This window comes from Gavia stellata, chromosome 17, assembly GCF_030936135.1.
Source record: "Gavia stellata isolate bGavSte3 chromosome 17, bGavSte3.hap2, whole genome shotgun sequence".
NCBI lineage: Eukaryota > Metazoa > Chordata > Aves > Gaviiformes > Gaviidae > Gavia > Gavia stellata.
The window spans coordinates 14,674,509-14,692,589 of NC_082610.1; the positions used below are offsets into that span (position 1 = coordinate 14,674,509).

Here is an 18,081-nt window from a genome sequence, read left to right on the forward strand (position 1 = left end):
TACTGAGCTACACATACCTGCATTTTGTGTCACTTTTTTTCACAGGTATTCAGAAGTATTATAAATTTTGAAGCATTATGTTTTTATTACTATACAGCAGTTGCCATTTTTTCCCACACTCCTTTAAATATCATATTATGAGAAATTCATTATGTTGAAAAAACCCTAGGTGTTACAGGCCCTCCAGAAGTCTGAGAAGTTAGGTTAATGATTCTGTGGATAAGGATACAGGAAGACATAACTGCCTTATTAATACACCTACCAGCAAATTCATGGCCAAGCAATATAGTAAGACAGGTTTGGGGTTTTTTTTTTTGTGTGTTTTTTGTTTGTTTGTTTGTTTTTTTGTTTTGTTTTTTTTTGTGGGAGATACTAAATTACGGTGAAGCTTCACATATATGGCTTTTTCTGTCCTAGGAATATCCCCTCCAGACTTTTTTAATGAAGGTTTGGATAGGAATGTTTTGAGTTTAGATCCATTTGAATCTCAGGCATGGCTGATTGGAGGTGGGAGAAGGGGTTTCAGAAAGCATCTACATAGAAGCAGGTCCTGAAATAGAATTGGCCAATTCCTTTGTGATATTGGATTTAGATGTTTCTTGCATTTCAGTGGAAAATTTGAGCTCTGTGCACACAAATGTGACTGGCAAGGATCAGACACAACTAATTTGCTTGATGTGATCCATGTGTGCACAGAGCTAGTGTGCATTTGTTGTCCTTGCTAAGGACACCCCTGCTAAGATCGATAGTTTGAGACCAAATGACAATGTGGAGGTTGAATGGATCTGGATACTGAAGCAATTTAATCACAGATATATGCAATTTTATAAATTACCTGACTTCCCTGTCCCATGCAGAAGACAGTGCAGTGAGGGGGAGGAGCAAGGCAGGTTAACATGGTGGTTTCTTATATGACCTCCTTGATGCATGGGACGGATGGGGCAGTCCCAGGGAGAAGTTGGTCAGGTCCATGTGGTGGTTCCTGCCATGCTCCTGGTCCAAGCTTCCTGTGTTCCTGGAGATTGGAGAGGTGGTCCTAGACCTCTTGGTGCAGGCACATGGGGCTTCCCTACCCAGAGTCTTTTCTATAAACTCTTGGTGAGACCCTGACATTTTGCAGGACCCTAGGTGTCTGTAATCATAGGATTGGGTAGAGAATACCCTGTCGGTGATTTGTGTGTTTGACTTGTGCTGTTGTTTTCTGATTTGCTGTTGTTGGCACTCACAATCCAGATATGCCCTGGAAGATTTTGCATTCCTTTATGATTAACAGATTGGTTATGTAGTTTGGCTATCTATTTCCTTGAGCACACCAAAACCTGTTTTGTTGTTTGGGACAGGTGTTTGTTCATATTTCATCTACTTATACTACGGCAGAAATCTGACTGAAGTTCAAGAAATTATACTAACAGCTATGCCAACTAGGCCTAACTCATGCTAGATACTAGAGTAGGTGGAGATGTACATGTGGATTGTCAAGCACAATGTGGTAACGTGAAATTTGTGTATACACTCCATAACGGAAGTTCACACAGAAGCATTTGCCCCCAAACTTTTGAGAAGGGTTGACACTCATCTTGTGTATAAAGGCTTTTTGTTTCTGTCTAATGTTGTAATAATCAGGTGCTGGTCAGAAGCCAGATTCACAAACTGAGAAGGGTCTTTGAATCTTGGAGAGCTTAGATATGTTTTCTTCTCAACTTTGACTTTTTTGTATGTTGATTGGTTATTATCTAGCTGCATGATTCTGATGCTAATTCTCTTAATTATTTATGCAAATGTTCTAACAGTTAAAATCCTCTGATGCTACCTGAAGTAATCTGAATGCCTAATAGCATATGGAGTCTAATAGCACATAATTGTCCTTACATTTAAAATAATCTAGAAAATAGAAATCAGTACAGTCTTATCTGGTTTTGTGCTGCTACAATAAGAATATCAACTCCTATAGGCAACAATAAGTTAATGAAATCATTTCGACATGGATGACATTGTCTCTTCTGAAGTGAAGAGTTAGTCACACAGTAAACTTCAAGAGGCAGAATTTCATAATTTCCCTCATTAAAGGATTCCCCATTCTACAATACCCTTAAACAGTTTGAGATGGGAACTTTTAAAGGCTTGCTTAAAAATACATAAACTGTAAAAAAAAAGTTTTACTTTCCCTTAATGCAAAGCAAAACTTCACGTAGAGACCTGAAATATGTCACTACAGGTTTTTAGTTACTGATTATCTTCAGGTTAGTTTAGAAGCAAATAAAGAATTGCATTTAGTTCACTGAAATAAATTTGTGAAATCTGAAATACCAACTTGTAGAGGAGTCAAGAGGTTGTAGGAGGGAAGAGTTAGTGCATTTTCTAGTTCCAGAAGTTCTGTAGCTTCTTAGTGAAGACATACTTATGCACAGATCAGATGTGCCTGAACGCTGTTGGCCAAACGGCAGTCCACATTTATGTATTCTTCATGCCCTATTTGGGCAGTGATTGGTGTGTATTTACCTAGCTTGCTTTTTCCCTTTACTTTTTTGGACCGAGTTTTTTGTTGGAGAGAGGATAACAATGGCTCTTACATCCTTCTAGGTGTCCAACTTTTAATGGAAATGCTCTTTGAAAGATCATCGTCAGGAAATTCAGCAGAAGTTGCTGCTTGTGAGCGAGTCCAACAGAAATCTGCAGTTACGCTGGCACGACTCAGCCGAGATCCTGAAGTGGCAGATGCAGCCATAAAACTCAGCTGTAAGGATGTACCACTGGCTTAATGGCAGACTGAAAAAAGAGGGAGCAACTGCCAGTCATGGAGAAGCTCTTTTTAATTTTTAGCCTCACTAGGTACATTTTATGGAATAGGTTCCCTATACAGTCTGTCCTGAGAGTGACTGAGGAGGTTGTGCAAAATGAACCTCTGGCTCATTTCCCAGAGGAACTTGAGGTGCAGTGTCCACTCAACACATAGCTGTGGCAGACTGTGTCAATGGACAGTGCTGCCTCCTCCATTCCTTTATTTAAACCCTTGTGCAGGATCTGCCAGTGGACAGAAAACTTGGACCCCTGTAGGTTCAGATGTGATCAGTCTAATGGGAAGCAACATGTTCTTTTGGCTGGAATTTTTTAAGGGCATGTGGGAGGATTGATAGGGAAGAAATAGAGGTCACAATTTCCACTCTGAAACAGCAATAGTGGGTAGAAACAATGCATTTGTTTGTTTATGCTTTACAACTATTAATTATGACTGCTCTGAACTGCATAGCTCCATGGACAGTCCCTTAAGTATTTGCATATCATCTTTGCATTAGAGATCATATCTACTAAGGAAGATAAATATGAAACAGCTAAAAAAAGACCTCATCTCAAAAAAGGAGTTTGTTTTTCTAAATTATTTCTCCTGATACTCTTTTGTGCACTCAGGTATTCCTCGCCTAATTAAACTTTGCAGATCACCAGCTGAAAGAAATAACAGTGATTCTGTTTTAGTGGCATGTCTGGTAGGTACATTTTAATCTTTCTTTCATGCTTATCCTGAAAAATGCAGAAAAAACAGCCCTTTAGATTTCAAAATGCATAAGTATTGCAGGAATGTTTTAAATTCATGCTGGGGTCTCCTGCTTTTCCCCTTAAGCATAATCCTGTACAGTGTCAATTATTCATCCTCTGATTGATGATTTAAGCACATAAGGAAAAATGGCTTCATCTTCACATTATTGAGCACTAAAAAATTTCACTGGAATACTTCAGAATTTAAGGTTTCAGTAATTCTTAAATTCCATCCTCTGATGCTGTTTGCTGAAATGAGCCTTGAATCACAGGGGTAGCAGCCCTTTATCTGCACACACAGATATGTATGGAAGTATTTATGTAAATTGGCCAAAGAGAGGAAAGGAGATTTCCTGCTTTCACTACAATACATTTTTTTCTATTTGAGTCTCCAAGACAATATAGTGTCCAGCTAAGGAGTGGCCAACGGAAGGTTAACACTTTCTCTGCTTAGGAGAAAGACCCCAGCTGCTGGCCCTGCACTGCATGGACTGTGAGCCCCAGACAACTGTTGGAGTTGAGTAATTTCACCTAGCATTTTGTGAGAGGAAAGTGCTCTGGGGACATGGGTGATCTAGGGTTAGGAGATAGGTTTTGATGAATGAAGACTGAAGAATATTGTTTGACAGTGCTTCTTGGTATTAATGTTATTTTAAATGTAAAAGTAAAACTTGGTTATTGCAGCTTTGATTAACAGCTAGCTTTGTACCAGCACGTGAGAAGTTTTGTTCATTTAAACAGGACTCATTCAGGATAAAGAGAGTATGAATGTGAGCATAAGAAATGCTGTAGTTATTCTTCATACATGTTGAGAAGGCTTGTTAATCTTGTATGGCTAGAGCAGAGGCCACAGAGTGATGGCAGCAAACCAGACTGTGATTTTTCTGTCTCATTGAAGTTGTTGCTGCACAGTCCTTGAATTCATGCCTATCACTTGAGATGTCACCTGCCTGTCCATCTCAGCAATTCTGCTTCTGATATTTTAGTAAACGATCGATGACACTTTCTGATAAAAATGTGGCAAAAATATTGTCCTTGAGACATAAGCTGCTTCAGGCTCTGATAGGTATTGTCACTAAAGTCTGAGGGCTTGTACTGTTGGCATTTTTAGCTTGGTTGTTTACTTTTTGTATGCTTTGAAGCAGGCAATTAACTCTTGTGTTAGTGCTGCATTGACAAACGGCACAGACATAAGCTGATCACAACTATCAGACCTTACTAATAAAAGACAATTTTTGTTATTGAGCAAAGCCAACCTGCTTTCCAGTTGCATCTGTTTTATCATGTTGCTAGAAGGTATGTAATTGTTGTGTATTTTTCTCCAGTGAGAAAAAACAGTGACTTCTTAAAAGGGAAGACTTTATGAAGATAACAGTAACATCAATGCAATTTGTATTGTGCAGCCTCATAATTGGAACAACTGGCAGTTTTATTTGTTCCAAATGGTTTGAAATGTACAGCTTCTTTCTACTACACTAGTATCCGAAAGATTTCTGTTATGGGCATTGCATAAAACGTCAGTAGCAGATGTTTTCTGAATCAGATGGTTTATAGTTCTCATAAATAAGACAAAAGCTGAGAGGGCAGTTGAGATACAAAGAGGCAGTGTGAGACATGCAGTAGATCAGAGATAGGTTTACAGTCAAAGTGCTCTGACTCTCACCTCTGTGTTCTTTAGCACCCCACTGTCCCTGCTGCTCAGGTCTAAGAGTAATGTGCCCCAAAAGAATTGTCATTTAATAGCTGCAGTTGAGGGGAAATTCATCTGACAGATGAAGACAATAATGAGAGATTAGCCAGGTAGAAGAGTCCACAGACCTGTGCAGTTCAGTTTTGAGCCTTGGCTGTTATTTAGAGACAGTTATAATGGATTCCTGCAATGAAGACTTTGTCAAACCTTAACAGTATTACAATTGTGTTGTTTTGTTTTTCTAGGCAGCCTTACGGAGACTTGCAGTTATGAGTCCTGATGGACTTGAAGATTTAGATTTTCAGCAGCTAGTAAAGCCCAGACTTGTGGATTCCTTTCTGCTATGCACAAATATGGAAGAGAGCTTTGTATAAATGTGAGCCAAAAACCTTTGAAAAATAATCAAGATGATAAGTATACAATAAGATATTACATGTACAATTTTATTTAGTTTTAGTCCTATTGTTATTTATGACATATTTATTTTAAAACCATAAACATGTGGTTTGTAGGAGCAAAGAAACAGAATGAACAAACTTGTTTCAGTGATTTGCAAAGGTATTTTTTTATTTTATTTTCCCACCAAGACATGTCAACAGACCTTATCATTGCAATCTAACAAAATGTTGTTGTCTTGTTTAATACAGTTGAATCAAGGTAAGAAAGCCAAGAATTTGGTGCTCTGATGTTAAATGCTTCTAATAATGTTTTATCACTGATATTTTTATACAGTTAGAACATTTTGCAGGTTTTTCAAGAAATACTTTAGTCTCATGCATTTGCTGCATTAGAAGAAAAATAATCCTTAAAGCTGCAATACTTTGAAATGAAAGGGATGTTACAGTCTGAGTCCAGTTCTTAACTGTTGTTATTTTTTAATAGAATTATGAAAATACGTAACTGTGATTAGCTGAGAAAATTTTTTGGAAAGCTTTCAAACACTGGCTTGGAATGATGTTAGAGGACATTCTTACTCTGTATAAAGATATACTCCATTAGAGGAGACACACTTGCAAACAACTCTTTTATTTACATTTACTGAAATTTCCTAAAGAAACTGATAGAATTCTAGAAAAATCTTTATGAAATCAAACACAGGTCATCAATGTGAAGGTATCCACATAAGATTTAAAATCATTACACACTGATAATTTTCCCTCCTTTCCAAGCCTTACAAGAACTGGAAGCAAGCATGAACAGACATGTTTTTAATATTCAAGCTACTACTTTTGTGAAAATTTGTGCATGCATACACTAAGTAATCAGAACAGATAAATTACTTGTAACTTGAATTTCCATTTTTCTGTTTTTCTAACTAGTTCTGTATTTCTAAAACTGTGAAATGGGACTTTCAGGAGCTCTTGGAGCTGACAAAAGGAGATTTTACCAATGGACAACAACATAAAGAATAGAGATGATTTTAAAATAGATTTTTTTTTCATGAACATTCCTCTTAAAATTTGCCTTTTTCTTTCCATCAAGAAACCATATAAATTTTAAATTACTCAACCACCAATATCTTGAGAGTGTTTTTTCCCCCAAATTCTCACAAAGCACTCTGTAGATTATGAAAGTATATGTATTTTTTTCTTGATGTCTTGCAACTATTGCTCTGGATCATTTTATGATCGGCAAATTTAGGGTACTAGGACATCTGCCAAAAAAGTAAGTACATTTCTTCTTTACAGTACTTACTTTGTAGATATGTTAAGCAGCTTAATTCATTAATGTTTATGTAGTATTATGTGGTGTTTGGATGAAAGGCACCAGGAAATTGCTAAGCTGTGATTGCCTTCTGCATTTTCTGTGTCTGAGAAATCTGTCCTGCTTCAAGCAGTCATAAATGGTGGCTACTTTTTTCTCCCCTTGAGTATATGGGTTAAGAAGTCTCTGCCTTAACATTTCTTCCTTGTGATCTCTTCATTTTAACTATGAGCTCTATCTTGACTGAAGTTTTAAAACATTAGAAAACATACAATGACCTCTGTCATAAGCAACTACTCAAAGATAAGTGTTGAATCAGATGTTTCACAGATGTAATTTTCTAGTAAGAGCAGAGATTAATTCTGCTTTGTTTGCTTACTTTGAGACAGCTCCTTAAATTTCCAAGATTGTTAAGATGATGGTACTGTACAGCTTTAAAAATGTTATTCAAGTGATGGACTTTAACACTTTCCTCACTAAGCAGAAATACATGTATGAACCATGGATGCTTTAAATGGTAAAATCAACGTTCTTGGTATAAACAATGAACTCACAAATCTCATAAAAAATTAACTCAATAAGGTCCCGTTGCTATCATGCTGATACCATGATAATTCCTAATAGAATTAACACATCAAATTATATTGTGAATGTGCTGTACCGAACCTTGCTATGTCAGCTGCAACTAACACCAGAGATATTAGTTTGTAAATGGGGTAGGGTTTATCCCATAAAGTTAAAATCTCATTTAAAGTTAAAATCTCATTTAAAAAAAAAGTCCTCACATGTAAAGTGTACTGAAGTAGCTATTAAGAAAATGCCATTATGACCCATAACGTTTTAAAGCCATTTCTAACAGGTCAATCAAATATAGCAGGCTAGTAGCAATGAATGAGTCTAATTTGCTCTCAGATACAATAATGTGAATCCACATCAATTGATTTTACTACAGATACTCTCAATCTGTAAATATGTGGCCATAATTCTAGGCCCATGCTGACCATTTACATGTGTTCATATTATGAATGTGGCTGTTTACATTACAGAAACAAAATACATTTAGGTGGATCTCATATTTGTAGTAGAAAAATACATCTTGAAAGAGCCAGTTCAGACCTGCTATCACCTAAGTGTCATTGAAACCATTTTTTCTAGGTCTGAATTTTTCACCTGAAGTTGTGCACTTTATTTTTGTATATGCTAAAGTTTATGAGAAAATAAACATACCTCTTCCTTTCCTTTTAATTAACTTGGAAATAAAAAGTCATTAAAAATAATGGAATATTATTTTCTCATTACTTCTGAATGAATTCTGGATTAAAAATGTTTGCTTTGAAAGTGACTTTTCAGTTTTTAAAACAAAACAAAAAAAAAAAAGGAACAGTTTAAGCCAGAATAAACATGTTTAATTTCAATGTAGTATGAAACAAAATATTTAATGTCAAAAGATTTTCACTAAAATGTGTATTTTGGTGGGTCAATCTTTGGACTCCCTGTATATATACATATACAGTTAGTAGAGTGAGATAGAGAGTATGTGTAATACATTTACGTATCAATGCATATCTGTGGACTCATTGACCTATAGAGCCTGCATGTAGGTTAGATATTAGCTTAATAATTCTGGAAATTGAATGTTATGCTTGTCAGAAATGTCATAGTTTCATTTAAATTTTTCTGAACATTTTAGATTTTGTATGAGATTAGAAATGTTAGACAAACGTGCAGTGAACTGCAGGATTCTTTGTAACTTTGATTTATATTCCAGTGACTCTGGACAACGTGTTCAAATTTCAGTTTTAGTTTGAACTGTTTACAGATATTTGGGGTCCAGATGTTTCATTCATAGAATAAATTTTTTTTCTCAGTTTATTGTGTGCTTGGTACATGAATCATTTATGTGCAATGTTACTTGTCTGACCTGTTCTGTTTAAAATTATATCTGTATGTACAAGGAATAAGATAATGTCTTGGTAAATTGGATGTCTTACCTATTTTTCAGGGTTTCCTGTTAGTATCCAAAAGATGGGACTTGGTTTGTAGGGTGTCATGTTGCCTTAGTACAAGACTGATTCTGCTGTCTCATATGGATTGTTCCAAATATGTGTGTTGACCATCTCCTTTTAAATAACAGCAACGAACAGTCGAAATAACATTGGCTTTTGTATTTTGAAAAATCTGCTTTGATTTTTCAGTTTACATTGTATTAAATTTAATGTATTTAAAGTAACGCTCTAGACTGTAAATTATTCACTAGTGTTGCCATTTCTAAAGGGAGGAAGGGAGGATGGCATTGAGCATTGAAAGATAGGTCTGGAGTGAATTTGTTAATTTTGAGTTGGAAGTGCGTAGCTGGTGGGGAGGTGGGTGAATAGTTTCAGCCCTTGACAGGCTAAAGAACCAGGAACAAGGAAAACACAGGGTCATCTAGATATACGTATATGCTTTGCAGAAATCCTTATTGCTACTTTCTAGTTTGCTCTCGGGTCTGAGTGTCTCTTTCTCTAGCTGTGACAAACTTCTGCCTCTTGGGACTGTTATTTGCTAGTTACCTGAATAGAAGAGAGTCAAACTCCAAGGTCTGGTCCTGCTAATTATTATATTGATAAGGGTTTTGCTGAGAAACTAAGTAACAAAAATAGCTTGTTAAATAAATGTACTGTAGATCACTTAGAACAAAAATAAATGTTTATTGTTCCCACAAGAGGGGGAAGAACCAGCATATTCTCCAGAAAAATTGAGAGAAAACAAATGTATAATAGCCTACTTCCAGGTATTGGTACTTTTACAAGCAGACTTGCTAAACTAAGAGTTTATGAATTGATCAGTCTTCTGCCAAATAATCACTAAATCAAAGTAATAAAGGAAAGCCACTAAAACTACAGATAAAACACTGGGAAATCAAAGATTTTTTCTGTTTCTTTTTCAGCAGCCAATCAGTGACTTTTTGTTTTAATAATTCAAGTGTGCCTAGAACCCAATGGAACCTATGGGAAACCAGTGGAAAAAAAAAGTGTAGTAGGTAATACTGCTAATTTGCTTTACAAAGAAATTAAAAGGGCTTATTAGTTAAAAGGCTTAAATGGCATAAAGAAGGAGGTGTGTCTAACACGGTACCTTTTCTATCACTGTTGTGATCACCTGTGTCACAAATGTCTAACTGAAAGATACACTGCTTGTACTCTTTTCTTCAAGCTTTCTGGATATTACCATTGTCTTTTGACTAGCTTTTGTCCATGTCCTCCACAACCTTTAGAATGTGACCTAATAATGCACACATGTCTTCAAATTAACTTACTGATTTCGGTGTATATAAAAATTTAGTCTGAATTTTTTTTATATACCACATAATGTAAAAATCTTCTTTTTGAGTAGTTTTGGAATTATATACATAACAAGATATGTCTATTATGGATGCTCATCAGGTAAGGCAAAGTTTAGGATAAATTGAGAAGATACATCTAAAAATATCCAGAAACAGCCATGTGTGTTTTCATTTGCATCTAAAGAATAATTATGGAATGGGCCTGGATCTTCTAGGAAAGTCTTCTTTGAAGCTATGGTAAGTCAGTGTGCCTGCACTGCAGTAAAGAAGAGCCAGAGGTAATCCCCAGGTTTCAAGATTCTTGCTAGTATTAGAACTGTAGAGATCTAACACATAAAATAAATTAAACATAAATAAAATCTCACAATATGAAGCTAAGGATAAAAGACTTGGAAAATTTTGTGATAAACACCAACATTTAAGGAGTACGCTTTGTAAATTAAGCAACATGCTTGTTTACCCATGCTTGCTTCCACTTCCACAGCAGATAAAATGTCCTTTGTCATGGCTCTTTGCTTTTCTACTGCTTCATTATTAAAAAGGCCACACTTTTTTTCAGAGCAGCAATTATTACAAATTAGTGATTTCAAAAGTTTAGCCCATCTTTAGGGATGGATAAACAGGGAAGTGACTAAATACCGTGAAGCACAGCCGATCATTTACATGAGTGTCTCATCCTTAAAAGGACACAAACTTTGTGGAATGAAATAGATTAGTTATTGGTTTAGAATATCTGGAGTAGAAGAAATCTATCATGTGCTTTACTCTCAGGGGGAATTCTCATCTGTTTTGAAGTTCAATTCTGTAAGTATAGTCCAGATCAGTAATTTAGGTACTTTCTGTAGACCACAGAAAGAAGCGGGCAATTCTTTCTCTTTGAGGATGACTGCCCAAGACAGAGAGTATACATAATGCCATGGAGCTGCCTTTTTTTTTCCAGTGGCTATGGAAAAAAGTGCTGATGATTTGTTTGGAGGAGATGTCTAAACACCTCGACATCTAACTATTAGTTCAGGTCATGTGAGATGAATTCCAGACTCAGTCTGGACACAAAAGGAAGGCACTTTTTCAGCTGGGGTTTCACGTTCTGTTTATGTATCAAATACACTTCCCATCAAACCAGAAATTTTTGAAACATCAGACTCTCCCTTTGAAATTACTAACTGAGACATTATTTTCTTGTTTGGTATGCACTAGATGATGACTCCTGTTTGCGAGTGTTGTAAAACAAGGAATAGCTGGGCCAACTCATCAAGCTCAGAATATTATACAAGATTATAGATTTCTTATTAGAGAAAAATCTCTTGCATTTGAAGAGAGGGAAGAAAGAAAACAGGTCACAGGACACTAACTCAGAATGGTCTCCGAAGGGAGCTATCCTGGACAATATGTCAAATACCATCAAGCTAATAAATAGCATTGGACATGTCAGGAAAGATACTACTCACCAGAAAACAAAGAAGCAAACTGCCCCTCAAACCCAGCACTCCTTCTTTCCCAAAAAGTAATAAGCTGAGCTCTAAGGAGAAAAAATTCCTCTTACACTTCTGACCTTGTTTTAGAATGGTCTTGTACTGTTATTGTCTTCTCTTTACCTGTCAAGTTGTCTTCTTTGGCTTCACTTGTATTAAAGATCTCATGATAATTACTGTTACATTAATAGTTTTCCTTGAATTCAAAATGTTTAGCTCTAAATGTGATATTAGATAAACAAGAGATGAAAAAATGAAAAATGGATGCTGAATGGATACAAAGCCAAAACTTGAAAAACTTGAAGAGATTTCTCTTTAGAAATGCATTCCTGCATAAAAACTTATGAAAACAAGGGTTTGATTAAACAGCTTCTTAATGAAGTAGATAATGGAAAAATTGCATGAAGATGTTCCTCTTTGAAGTCACAAAAAACTGTGTTATAGACAAATCTGGTATTTCCAGCTCTTAAAGACTCAAGAGAACTTCAGAAATGGTGTGTTTTGGAGTTTTTCACTTAGCTGTTTGAGATGATGAGGTGAGGCTTTTATAAATTAATACCGCAAGATAAATATAGGTGCACCTTAAAACCAATATCCATTAATGTCCCATTTCATAGACACCATCACTTTACAGCAGACCAAAGGTACAGAAGCTCTTGGATATACTTTTGCTGGACTGCAATAAATTTCTTTACACATTTTTTTCCCCCATGACTAGGGGAAAGAATAGCAGCAACAGCATTTCAGTAGCTGTAGAGGACTTCGTCAACATTTGTATTCTGAATTTTTGCACTTGGCCAGACAGCTACCGGGCTTAGACCACAGGATAAAAGTAAGAAAGGACCCTTCATTACAGGGCAGAGTCTGGGACCTAGCAACATCATGGGTAACACACTGATTAATGAGGACTATTTCCAGCTGGTTCAGGCCATGGCTGGCATGTTATCAGCGTAAATGGAAGTGGCTTACTAGCAAGGCTATTGCCAAATCCTAGCATGGAAGTCTCTGCTGCTGTGCTTAAGCACTGAACTAGCAAACCTTAGCAACCCTTTCTTGAATCAAGAATATGCTTTCCACCAACGCTGCAGATGACGATATATGTGTAGTGGTTCACAACTATGTTCTTTTCTAATTTTCTCTATGCCTTTCCACCTGATGTCAAGTGATTAATGCTTGCCTTTAGAGTGAATCACAGCTGAAGGATTTGCATGGCCCAATATAAGGGAAAGCAACTGAAAGATCAAATTCAACATCTGTGGACCCGAAGACAGTGACGTGTTTTACAATGTGTTTGCTGGTGCTGTCTCATTGCTCTGTTACATCTGCATCAAGGCACTCTCTTGGCTAAAAGGTTGTCTGTTTTCTCATTTGCACAGTTATCACCATCTGACAAATGCTTCTTCAATAAAATATTCAAATCTTATTTTTCCCTTTTGAAAGTATTTTACTTATAATAGTTATCAAAATGCTGGGCAGCACAATCAGATGGAATTTCTGGATTCTGCTGCAAAGATCAGATGAATGTGCATGAATTGTTTCTACCCTAATTTTTTTGTCTCTCTTTCCTATGTAGACTAAAAACTAGAGGGGTGGAGTGTTTCTTTCCATCTTTTTGTACGATACTAAATTCTCTAAGATCCCTCATTTCATTTGAGGCCACTTAAAGATAATATAATAAAAATAAATATTAATACAAAGACCAGCTCCTTTGGCAGTACCAACCTGTTCTTTGTGTTTGTGACCCTGCGATACTCCTTGTGTGGAAATGTCTTTGTAGCTTGTTTTGCACTTAATAATCTGACATGACTTTAACTGAGATGGTTGCCTTTTGTGTCCAAGCACATTTTCAACTGCAGCATTCATTCAAAAAGAACAGCTGAATTCAAACATTTTTTGCATTCATACACCTGTTGTTTGCAAGCTCATCTGAATGCCCCTTTCGTGTGGCAATACTTTTGTTGCTTCTCATACTCAATTAAGTTCTGCCTTCTTAATTTATCCATTGATCACCGTCATAATTTGTTCACTTTTCTCATTATACGTATGAATAAGAAAATGTCCCAGATCCGAAATATGTCTCTGATGACACAGTTTTGATTTGTATTCATGGTAAAGATATGCTTAAGGACTTATTTGTTGCTAATCATGTAAAAGATCTTTCTTTGTATGCTGAAATCCACCTATCAATTTCACATCCAGCTTCCACGTAAGTCATCCTACAGCCTTCAGAGGAAAGCTCACGTGACAGTACTGCAGTTGTAGCCATGTAAATTAGAAATTTAGGATTTTCTCTGTAATGTTCATTACATGTCTAATGTCTTTCTAAATGGATTAGTTCTCTTTTACTTCATCACACTGCTACCCAGATAAATGCATCTGGTTTTAGTTTAGCAGAGTCAAAAATAACATTGAACTCTTTTTTTTTTTCCTTTGTTAGTTTAGAACTTTAGCTCACCTGTTTGTTCTTGCAGTTGTCAATGATTAATTGTGAATGATCTGTGAAGCATTAAATGGACTGAATACTAATGATACATTAACTATGCATTATCCTATTAACCATGAAACCAGCACACATGTAGTGGAATCATGGTGAGCAGAAGAAAGATACTAATGCACCATGAATTTATTATTAGTGGAAAGGAGAAGAGGAGAGTTACTTTGCCAGGCAGGCAAAATATTCCTTGTGAAAGAAAATAAGTCTCTTTACTAGGATCTTGAGGGGAGGCGGAGAAGCAAGAGAAAATTTACATAACTGAAATATTGGGTGTGGAATTGCCTAAATCAATAAAAACTCTAATTTTATTTGGAGACTGGCACCTATTAGTTAACTTTCCCTCCAACCTAGTTTCACAAAAAATAAAGGGGGTGGGGAAATGTTGTAGCTGTTTTAATTCTGATTTAAAGGTTGTAAGTTGGCGGGGCAGCGGCAATAATTGAAAAGGCTGCTGAAAATTAAATCATTAAAACACGGTTTTGGTACAGAGGCGTTATTGATATCAGGATCTCAGACTTTAAGTATTTTGAATTAGTTTTCAGACACTTTTGAGGTATAACATCTTTCACTAAAGAAGTATGGATATATTTTTCTTTTAAAAATTCTTTCTTAAATAGGTTATATTTTTAATTAAAAATGTTTCTATTAAAATAAACACAAATGGACCCTGCTATTTTTAGAAGTTAACTAGAAAAGAAAAACTATTTAGTTTAGAGAAGAGCCACAGTACAAATCAGTTAAAAATTCTTTAACCATTACTTTGTTTTCTAGGGTCTTGCTGCATATGGATAAATACACCAGGTCATTCTCTGGTGAGTGTCAATAGAAAAACTGTATATTTTATTAAGATTCTGAGGCTACTTTTTCTAATATAAAACTATTTCCAGGTCTTAGCTGTAATCAGTAGAATAAAATATGGCTGCTGGTAAGTAAAAATTCTAGAAGTATGAAGTATTTCTTTTAATAAATTTCAGTTTAGTAGTTCTTCTAAGGCCTAGTGACTGCACTAGTGGAATAAACTCAGTTACAAACTGTCCTAAGGTCCTGAAACAATTTTTCACTCTCCAGTGACTCTCAGCAGTTCTAGAGACTCTGTTTACCTTTGCATAAGATTTTACCAAACAGGTTCTCATATTTTGTTTTGTTTCATGACATTTTACAGAGGTTGTATGTCTCTTTTTACCTTGAGTCCAGACACTCTAGTGTCAATACACGAAAATCTAGTTTCACCCAGGGGCTACATTTTCAGTCACAGGCAAGTGAACAATCATCACATGGTTTTATTTGCAGCAGTTTTGTAGTCCTACCCTGCAAACTGAAGGTTTGTTTCAATGTGGGATGCCAAGAGCCAGGAAATGTATGAAGTACAAGCAAGAGCAAAGGTCTTGCTGAAAGTGCTTTCTCCTGTTGAAAATTGAACTAAGTCTTCTTCATTCGGAGAATGCTCCATGGTCCCTATTGAGTTCAGGTGTTTATTACCTTCATTCAGCATCCTGTGGACTTGTTTACTTTTTCAAAAAACCTCTTGAGCAGTAACTTCTCCGTGTTTACATCAGGACAGCTGAGAGCTGCAGCCCTGTGGATAATTCTGATTTTGTCTGCATGCCTTTTTTTTTCCACTTTATTTGTAACTCTTGCCCGCTGAAGAATCATCTTCCTTACTATTTGTTTGCTCGTGACAGGCTTTTCTGAAATCTAGAAAACTGCAATCAAACTCACCACATAACTAATGTATTTCTTCTGTGTACAGACAGCATTACTGTAGTGATACTGAAGCGTTTTCTGGAATACTTAATGCTAAAAGCTAGTCAATTTTGTTAGGGGACAGTTGCTCAGATTATTCTCCTCCAGTCACATACTTTTAGTCAAGTCTATAAACTGCTTTTAACAGTTCAAGTAAAAAGTCTTTTTTCAATTTTAACTTATTTTTAAACAAGGAAGCAATTTTAAAAGCTTAACATGAAAGTTTGATTTTTAAAAAATAGAAAGCAATCAGAAGAATCTTGTAAAAGGAGTCAATCCTCATGTAGCAGCCCAGGGTTTTACCATAAGCTGCATTTTTCTTTTTTCTTGAGAAGGAGTACAATGTTGCTATTGTTCAGTTTCATGTTAGTTCTGGCTGCTATTCTACAAATCCCATTGACAACACAGTAATCTAGAGGCCCCTTTACAGCTGGGTGGGAAAGGAATTGAAACAATAAAGTTTTAAATACTTTTAAAAAGTGCTTGATAGTTTTTTAACTTGTTCAAGTGACCCAGTCACATGAATAAGGACATTTTAAAAAATCTTAGTGATGCATTTGAATCTTATCTCACTTCCTAAAATACTTAAGAGCCAATTTTCCTTACATGTGTAATGTCTCTAGTCAGTTTAATCTGGGTGAAATCTGAATAAAATTAAGTCATCTACAGACCTGCAAATGAACCTTTCTGAAGTCTTTAAAACACTGTTGAACTTGTCAGAAATATATGATCATTATGCACTGCTGTGTATCCCACTTCTCTTCCAAGTCTTAAGGGATGAAGGTAGCCAGAAAGCCAGCTTCTCTTGAGGCCACCTGGTCACAAGTAAAAAAATCATGCAAAACATTTTCTTGCCCTGGGAATTATTGAGGATTAATTTTGTCTTCCAATATTCTTTTAAAAATGTAAAATCTGTCTCTAAAGAAAAAGAATATTAAATTCTTCAGAAAATGAAGTTTAGACTACAGAATTTTTCTGTTGCAGAAAAATTTTCTTAGGTTCATTTTACATGTTATCATGTTCTGTGGATTTGAGTTTCTTTTAAAAGAGCAGAGTAAGTAATTTTTTTTTTATTCCATGATGCAGATAAATATAAAGTGACGAAAAGTTATTAATTTTATAGAGAACAATGGAAGATGCTACCGCTGTCAGATGCAAGGAGTCAAGGTCAGTATAAGCAAATTAATAACCATTGATGTTGTGCCTCCTTAATCAAAGATCCAGATTTTAGCTGGCCTTGAGTTTAATCTGATATTTATTTAAAAATATATGCTCCCATGGAGACTTAGTGTGCAAATGGGAAGGGAAAGTACCAGAAATCTCTGGGTGTAGCTGGCCAGAAGGAGTATGAGCCCTCTTCCATAATGTGGGAACTCTAGGCCTTGTGGGCCTCTTGTTCCCCATGGGAGTGGAGAAAAATGTAGCCATGAAAACCAGGTGAACTGAAGCATGGAGCCTCATTTTTCATGAGAGGGGTGGATAACAGCAAGTGAACGTTGAAAAGAATTGAACCCAAGTGTTTAGGAAGGAGACACCACTGGGTCTTGTTTAAACTTGGGAAACTAAAGCAATTGAATGTCACAGGGACTGGATATGAACACTATAGCTGGAAAACCAACTGTAGTCACAATCAGGGCTATAGTTACAATAAAAATATTGTTGAAAACTTTATATTTATGATATTTATGAAGTATCAAATGACATGGGAAAAATTAATACAACACTAGATACTGTTTTGTATTAGCAACAATATCACTTAGCAATTGACAGCTAATCTGCATGTGGTTTGGTTTACAATAGTGGCATGAGTTCTATAAGCTCATTAATTCATTGACACAGATTAGAAAAAATGGGTGTATTCTTTTTCTGTCAAAACACATAGATGTAACCCAAAGCAAAATGAGTCTCTCTGCTTTCTCAACTCATGATGTAGTGCAAACTGAGTTTTCAAAAGCTTCTTTTAGATGTACTTAAGGACTTGCTGGGGGAGAAGTGGTGACATCTACTGGAATTTTAAAACACTTCATCACGTTTCCAAGGCTGCTAGCAAGACGTATTTGGTTTAGGTATAAAGTTGGATGAATAATGCAGAAACAATTTCTACTTATATTTGTGCAAATTT

At 35.9% G+C, this 18,081-nt stretch overlaps 1 protein-coding gene across 1 annotated transcript in view; it reads left to right on the forward strand.

The window, feature by feature from the left end:
• The window catches only part of INSC (INSC spindle orientation adaptor protein), a 133,811-nt gene extending 128,216 nt beyond the window's left edge, over positions 1 to 5,595 (forward strand). The window contains exons 13-15 of the mRNA XM_059826114.1: positions 2,581 to 2,736; positions 3,406 to 3,482; positions 5,467 to 5,595. Coding sequence (XP_059682097.1) covers positions 2,581 to 2,736; positions 3,406 to 3,482; positions 5,467 to 5,595 — 362 coding nt within the window. The remainder of the gene's footprint in view (positions 1 to 2,580; positions 2,737 to 3,405; positions 3,483 to 5,466) is intronic.
• Positions 5,596 to 18,081: the final 12,486 nt, after the last annotated feature.